The sequence below is a fragment of the Elephantulus edwardii genome, unplaced genomic scaffold (genome assembly GCF_000299155.1).
Source record: "Elephantulus edwardii isolate Elephantulus edwardi_28Jun2011 unplaced genomic scaffold, EleEdw1.0 scaffold00241, whole genome shotgun sequence".
NCBI classification, from domain to species: domain Eukaryota; kingdom Metazoa; phylum Chordata; class Mammalia; order Macroscelidea; family Macroscelididae; genus Elephantulus; species Elephantulus edwardii.
Window position 1 is genome coordinate 597028 of NW_006399991.1, and position 8401 is coordinate 605428.

The following is an 8401-nucleotide window of genomic DNA, read 5'->3' on the forward strand; positions in this document are numbered from 1 at the left end:
GGGGAAAGAAGTAGTTAAAAACAAAAGATACTGACAAACATGCATCCAGTTTGGAATGATTAGTGATCTTTTAGGTGCTTAACATCTGAGAGAAACAGAGAGCAGGACTTCCCAAAGGTACATTCTTTAACCATGAAGGCTTTCATGCCTGTACAAGACTGCCTTTGGCCCAAGAGCTACATTTGTAGGGAATTTGGAGTTAGTTTAATGGAAACAAGCAGTAATGTGATATTTTAGAGGAAAGCCATAACAATACAGGGAGAGCCTGATACAACACAACGTGAAATTGCTAACATAAGACGGCTATATTTTTGCCTTAAAAGAAAAAGAAATATCGGAGTTTACACACTGGATTAGTAAATATAAGCATTTTACATCATCTCTCCCCACCAGAAAGCTTTTTGGGTTTTGTTTTCGGAGTGTTTTTGTTTTGGTTTTTTTAGTTTATAGGCTTTTTTAGTTGAAGAGGAATGTTGTGCTCAGAAAAAATGCTTCTAATTTTTAAATTATAATCAACGTTCAAGTTAAGGCATTAATTATTATTACTCATAGTTATTTTCATTTACATTTTCCCAATCAGTTAACAGTAACTTCTGTCATCCTGTTATATCCTTGTCAGAAATTAGGGTTTCCTGTACATGCCAGCACATTGAGATTTTTTTTGGTTGCATTTGTATTTCTTTCTAATCTTCTGGCTATCTTTGAAGTTAACTTTTCTCATGTTACTTTGCATTTACTCTTTAGTTTACGCCTCTTCTGTTTCAGATCTGAATGTTCTTCGCGCATGCTTAGATTTCTCCTTGACACTTAACTTCACCCGAACGAATTCGACCTCGCGGTAAGGAGTTGAGCTACCAACCCAAAGGCAGGCGATTCGTATCCATCAGCTGCGAACCTGCTGGAGTCGGTTCCCACAACAGACAGCTGGAAGGTGGCTCAAAGGAAAGAGTAAGGGAGAGAGGTTGGGAGCACAACAGATTGCAAATAAATCCAACTCCCTACCCTCATGTCTGACTCACAGCTACTTCATGGAGTTTACGAGGTTATAAATCCTAAATTGAGGAGACTGTCTTTCTCCTGCAGCGCAGTTAGTGGATTTGAACCGCCAGAAACCTGTAACCTTTGGGTTAGTTAAGAGTTGTAAATGGAGAGGCAAGGTGGGTAGAGGAGTTAGTGAGAGGCGCTAGATGCTGGTCAGGATCGCAGGGCTCGGCCTGTGGCTGAGGCCACCACGGTTGGGACTCGGGGCTTCGGGGCTTCGTGCTGCCCGCAGGGGGGTAGTTAGCCACTCGGGAAGTGCAGTGGGTTGTTTGGGGAGGGTTCCCCGAGCCGCATACGGCGCCTAGGCGCCACTGCCACCACTGTGGCTCGCGCCGGACCTGGGCCACCTCGCCGGGCCTGGGCCAGAGCCGGGGGCCGGACTCTACCTGGTGCTTCAGCTCCTGGTTGCGGCGGTGCAGAGCCTGCAGGGGATCGCGAGGCCGCCTCCTCAGCATAACCCTGGCCTCCCCGCCCGGTTTGAGCGGATGGGTTACCGGTCTCCTAGGAAACCATGGCGGTGGCGCGCTAGCATGACGCCATCGCTGTTCGCCCGGCTTCCGGAGTCGGGCCGCCCTGGGGCGCGCGGGAAGCGGAGGGGTTGGCCTGTAGCTAATCCCATCCCATCCGGTCCCACCGCGACCCCCACCTGAACCCCCACAGCTCAAGGTCTGGGATCATTTTTCAGATACTCGGGCTTTTTCTTGCAAAAGTCACAGGATTTGGGCAGGGGACGGGAGCAAACATTCAAAGGCATTTAAAACTCCATGTCGCACAATACTGCAATATCTTGTTAGGATGCCTTTTATGGCATTTAGTTTCTGATAAGAATTTTACTTAAACAAAACTTAAAACGGAATTTGAGCATCTTAAAACTCCTACTTGCAGCGAGTTCTGGTGGCCTAGTGGCAAGAAGCTGCACTGCAATCTGAAAGGTGAGCAGTTCAAATCCACCAGATGCTTTGCTGGAGAAGGAGGAACAATCTCCTCCTGTACCAGACAAATTTGATTTGATGGTATACATACGCAAATAATAAAAATTTTGTAAAAAAGAATCTTAAAAAAAAACCCTGATTTTTGACAAGGAGATGAAATCAGTGAAGTGGGGAAACGACAGCCTTTTTAACAAATGGTGTTGGCAAAATTGGAAAAATATCTGCAAAAGACTCAAGACCCACACCTCACTCCATACACAAAAACCAACTCAAGGTGGATCATGGACCTAGGACTAAAACCAAGGACTATAAACTTCATTACAGAAAAGCTAAGAACAACACGAGAAGTCCTAATCCACAACATAAACAGTCTTCCCAGTATCCTGGAAAACCTACAACCAGGAGAAGATAACGTAGATGAATGGGATCTTCTAAGACTCAAATCCCTATGCACATCCAAAAACTTCTCCAATAGGGTAAAAAGGGAAGCCACTGACTGGGAAAAAGTATTCGGTAATAACATATCAGATAAGGGACTTATATCCAGAATTTATGAAATACTTGAGCACCACATCAAGATAAAGGTAATAATCCAATAGAAAAATGGGCACAGGATATGAACAGGCACTTCACGGAAGATGACATTCAGATAGCTAACAAGCACATGAAAAAATGCTCAAAATCCCTAGCCCTAAGAGAGATGCAAATTAAAACAACTATGAGATATCATCTCACCCCAGTCAAAATAGCAAAATTTAACAGAACAGCAAGCAACAAATGCTGGCGAGGTTGTGGAGAAACTGGAACCCTGATTCACTGTTGGTGGGAGTGTAAAATGGTACAACCCCTGTGGAAAGCAGTATGACGCTTTCTCAAAAAGTTGCAAATAGAGATACCATTTGACCCAGCAATTCCATTACTGGGAATATACCCTGAAGAGACCATAGCTGACATCCAAGCAGATATATGCACACCCATGTTTACTGCAGCTTTGTTCACAATAGCAAGGAGTTGGAAACAACCTAAGTGCCCATCAACAAACGAATGGCTAGAGAAGCTGTGGTATATTCGCACAATGGAATACTATGCTGCATTGAAAAACAAGGAACTCATGCAATATTATTCAAAATGGTTGACTCTGGAGAACATTATGCTGAGTGAAATATCCCAGTCACAAAGGGACAAATATTACATGATGCCACTGTTGTAGAATGGGACTGTCCTCGGGGTTGGGGAGAGACTGAGTAAGATGGGTTCAATAATGTATACTGCACTGAAACAGAGGAGGGAGAAAACTGTTTAAAAGAGATATGTGATGAGGTATTTCTGTCATCACAGGAGTCTAGAGTGATGGCTACATGGTGGAGGGGACCTGGGGGAGGGTTTGTAAAACAATGAAAGAATCTTTTCTTTTACTTTTCCATAATTTTTGACTCATGTACTTATAACTTGTTAGTTAAATTTGTGTCTTCTAGGTTGCAACACCCCCAAGATACATCTTCAAGGATATGAACATGTATGGCTAAGCACAATTAATAACAGTGCATCTAAATTCCAAAATCAATCTCCATAATAGTCTATGTGTTTCCTACTGCCAAAGGGGCCCTTTAGAGTAGTGAGAGAAGATCTTCACCCTGAAACCCACAGCGTCCCTTTTCAGCAGGAAGTAGCTAAGAGAATACGCCATCCCCTTTTCCTTATGAATCAGGGTGAAGTCTCTCTCAGGGAGGAGTAATAGGGAATGGCAAAGGACACACTGACAAAAGAGATTAATCAGAACTGGTTTTGACAAGCACTGTGGCAATTGGACAATTAAAACAGACATTCGGATGGCGGGGGGAAGAAGAACAAACTGGGGAGGAGGGTAGAGAGAATGGTGCAGCAATGAAGGAATGAAAACCCCAAATCCCTGTAAATGTTCATTAAAACGAATAAAATTTAATAATTAAAAAAAAAGAAACAAAAAAAAAAACTAAACAAAACAAAAAAACTCCTACTAATTGCAAGGCTACTTTCCTATAAGGTTATGGTTTTCCTGAGATACATGTTTGTGGTGTCTACCTCCAAAGTTTTTAAAGTTGTTGCCATAACTATTGCATATTGTTTGACCTGAGTTTTGGGAGGATAATTCTTGTTTTCTATAGAAAATCTGCGAGGAGTTTCCATTACAGTGACTCATATTGCCGTGAGACTGTGGGGATATAGTAGCTCAGGCTTGCCTTGCCAAGAATCTGTTTGGCTGGACCCTCTCAGTGTTCCTGACAGCAGCGGGAGCCTGTTAACTTTTGCAGCCTCTGGGCACTGACCCTTGGGAAGTCCTAATAATTACCCCCGTGGGGTTGCATCCTATCAATCCAGGGTGAGGATGAGGCTGCTTCACCAAATGTAAAGTCTGGATGGGATGGACTTCTGCCAGTCAGTATGTCAGTCTTTGAATGTTCAACGTAATGAAATTTGAAAAGGCAAAATGGTCACAGTAAAATGGAAAAAAGAAAACCAGCTTTTTATGGAAACTTTTCTCAATGTTCTTAACGATAATGTTAAATTATGAAAATTGTTATTTTTCCTGAGATGTGAAATTTCACAGCAACTCGACTGACTTCTATGCTGGAGGAAGCACACCTACAAATAAGGAGTGAAAGGCTTGGTTACTCACCCTTGATACAGAGATACAGTTGGGATAAAGTTCTATTTAAAAAGATGTTTCCTTTACATGTTGATATTCCTTAAATGAGATTTTTGCCAGTGGAAGCTTCTATTCCGTGCTTGCAGTATACCGTCATTCTCAGACGTGTAAAGGTCTTATATGTATTACCCTACCTGTTTTTTAGCCATTCATTTTCAAATAGGTCCAGTACATCCAGTGACCAAAGGTCGCTCTGCAAACTCCTGCTTTTTTATTGTATCAAAGAACTGGCATAGGTTTCCCTAAGAAAGTCGACTATCAGCTCAAAATAATACGCCAGTTTTAAGAAACAGTGCTCTGAACCAAGGACCCACTGTCACTGGGTGGATTCCAACTATTAGTGAGTGACCCAATAGGACAAAGTAGGACTGTCCCATAGGATTTCCACCACTGTAAGTCTTTAGGAAGCAGACTGCCTCATCCTGCTCCCGGAAAGCAGCTGGCCAGCTGACTTTCTATTGATCAGCCAACCCTTTTAACACTACTGCTCCACTGTAAAGTATATGGTAACCAAGAAAGCCACTCTCTTCATTCTTGGAAAAAGGTTAACGATGTCACATTTTTTATTTTAAAATTAAAATTGCTTCATAAAGTGCAGGAAGAAAGTTTCTGTCCAGTGTTCTAAGAGCCATCCTTGACACTGTTAGAAACAAAAAAAAACAAACACAAATAACATTAGAGATGCGTAATCGTTAACTTCAAATAATTGCATTCTGGAATTAAAGTACGAACTTTAAGACCTGACGTTACAACTAAGTAAAGGAGGCTTTGAAAATTGATGATGCACAGCTCTTTTGAAAATGCTAAAAATGGGTGCAAAGGAAACTTCAGGCCACTGTTCTGTCTAATAGGCTGTCAGTAATTTAAAATACAACATTGAAGAATACAAAATATGAAAACAAATTCGCGCCACAGTGCTACTAAGGATGTTACCAAAAACAACCGTAAGAGGGGAAAGATGACAGGTACACCTTCCCATTAGGGTTGTCCTTTCTTTTCGTTCTAGCACTTTCTATTTTGAAGATTATGACTGTCAAAATGCAAGCCATACTATGACGTGGTTCACGGCCACTAAACAAAGGAAAACCAAATTCAGGAAAACTGCCCTTGTCTGCCGGAGAGGACTGCACCTCTTGCACGCTCCTAGAGCCCTCGCGTCCCGACACCTCTGCCTGACCTGGAGCTCCATCCTGTATATGGTCCATGGCCACTTGAGTCCAGCCCCCCACGAGGCTGGGCAGTGGCCGGGTCAGCGCGGCGTCCAGACGTTTCCGCGCGCGGATTGTGAGGTCTCAGGCCAGGTCCAGTTTCTTCTGCATCACTGCCAGCTTGTCTTGCAGCCTCTTCTTCCTCCAGTCCAAGTAACGCCTTCGCAGCCTGTTTGCCTGCCAGCCCACAAGTATTCCCGAGGCAAAGGCCACCAACACCGAGACCTGCAGCGTCCTCTCTGACACATCCGCCATCTCGAACCCCGCTAGGCTCAGTCTACGGCGCCGCGGAGGAGCCAGAAGGCGCTGGGCGATTCCTGGCGGCGGGGGCGGGGCCCGGGACTGCTGATAGGGCGCTCCGGGTCAGGGAGCTGCAAAGTCCGACACTGGCTCCTGTCCTCCTATGGAGCTTGTGGGTGGACAGGACTCTGGTCTCGCCTCGTCGGGGTGTCTTTCCAATCTGTGAGCTCCTCGAGAACAAGTCGGAAACATCTTTATATTTCCTTTAAGCAATAAAACGCTAGCTCTGGTGGCTCTAATCAAGTACCTCTGCACGAAACAATGGAACTCTCCTTGCGATTTACAGTTTCTGAAAACCTGCTGGAGAGTCAGGTGTGAGGTGCTTTTTACTTTACCTGTTGGCTCTGATGACCTAGTCTATAGGGAATTGTGCTGCTAATGCAAGATTTACGCTTCTCTGGCTGTATCCTAGAAGAAAGTTACTCCTCCACCCTTGCAACTCGCAACCTCGAACCTAATGGGGGTCAGTAACGATTCCGAGTTTAAGGGTTTGTGTATGTTGATGTTTAACATTTAAACATTCCAATAAAAAGAAATGGGGGAAATTTGTTTAATATATTAACAAAATACACATTTAGCAATATTATTATAATACAACATACGTTGTTGTTGCTGCTGTAATATGTTGTTGTTGCTGTTGCCCTCCAGTCGCTTGTGACTCATAGCGACCATATGTACAACAGCCCTAAACTCTGCTCTGTACTGTGCCAATCACACTGTCTCCAATACACCTATCCCGATTACCCCAGTCACTGCATCAATCCATCTCATAGAGGGCCTTCGCCTCCTGCACCGTCCTTCTATCCTCCCAAGCATGATATCCCTCTCCAAGGACCTGTCCCTCCTTACATGTCCGAAGTGTGTCAGAGGAAGCCTCAGGATCCTTGCCTCCAAAACGCAGCCCGGCTTAACCTCCTCCAGGATGAACTTGTTTTCTTAACAGTACCTGGTACCCTCAATACTCTTCTCCAGCACCACAGCTCAAAGGCTTCTCCTTCTATCCTCCCTAGTCATTGTCCAACTCTCTGATGCACCTTAGTCTCCCGAAAGACACCACTGCTTTTCAGTACTTTGGAGAGGTCCCTAACAGCAGACTTCCCCATCTTAATATGTCTTTTAATTTCCTGGCTACTGGTGCCAAGAGCGTTGACTGTGGAGCCAACCAAACTAAAACTGTGAACAATCTCAATCTCTTCACCGTCCATCCTGATGCTGCCAATTGGTCCAGTGGTGAGAATCTTTGTCTTCTTGATACTGAGCCTCAATCCATATTGGAGGCTGCAGTCCTTGACCTTCTGCAGCAAGCGCTTCGGATTCTCCTCAGTTTCAGCAAGCAAGGTTGTATCATCTGCATAATACAGATTGATGATGATTCTTCCTCCAATCGTGATGTCCATTTCTCCTCATAGAGCCCAGCCTCCTGGATAATCTGTTCCGCGTATAGGTTGAAAAAGTATGGAGATAGGACACATCCCTGGTGTACGCCCTTCCCAATTTTGAACCATGCAGTGTTGCCTTGTTCTGTTCTGACGACTGCCTTCTGGTCCAAGTATAGGTTTCACATTAGCATGATCAAGTGTTCTGAGATTCCCATTCTTCTCAGAGTCAGCCACAGCTTGTTATGATCCACATAGTCAAGCACCTTTGTGTAGTCAATGAAACACAGATAGACATTCCTCTGGTATTCCCTGCTTTTAACTAAGATCCATTTAACATTAGTACACTATCCCTAGTACCACAACCCCTTCTAAACCCAGGCTAGACTTCTGGCAGTTCTCTGCTGATGTACAGTAATTTTTTTCCCCTTTTTAAAAATTTTTTATTTTTTATTATTTTTCTTTTACGGAGGTTTTGGATTTCCATTCATTCATTGCCGCAATTTTCTCCCTGCGCACCCCTCCCCACCAGCTCGCTTCCCCCTCCGAAGAGAGAAAAAAAAAATTACTTCATTAGTATACATTTCCCACGTCCCTTCCCCCCACCCCTCACCCCGAGTACACTTCTCTATGAACCTTAATTCTGGATTCCTGTGCTAACCATAATACTCAATTATATATCACTTCTCATCTGTTCTTTCCCTCATCTGTTTCAATACAATATACATAATTTATCCAGTTTTTTCTGTCATACCCCCACCCTGATGTCAGACCCATTCTACAACAGTGGCATTATGCAGTATTTGTCCCTTTGTGACTGAGATATTTCACTCAGCATAATGTCCTCCAGGGCCACCC

At 43.9% G+C, this 8401-nt stretch overlaps 1 protein-coding gene and 1 pseudogene across 1 annotated transcript in view; one reads left to right on the forward strand and one right to left on the reverse strand.

The window, feature by feature from the left end:
- The window catches only part of NPHP1 (nephronophthisis 1 (juvenile)), a 119604-nt gene extending 118108 nt beyond the window's left edge, over nt 1-1496 (reverse strand). Inside the window, exon 1 of the mRNA XM_006898944.1 lies at nt 1428-1496. Coding sequence (XP_006899006.1) covers nt 1428-1496 — 69 coding nt within the window. The remainder of the gene's footprint in view (nt 1-1427) is intronic.
- A 75-nt stretch (nt 1497-1571) lies between these two features.
- Nucleotides 1572-8401, forward strand: part of LOC102844715 — a 59637-nt pseudogene continuing 52807 nt past the window's right edge.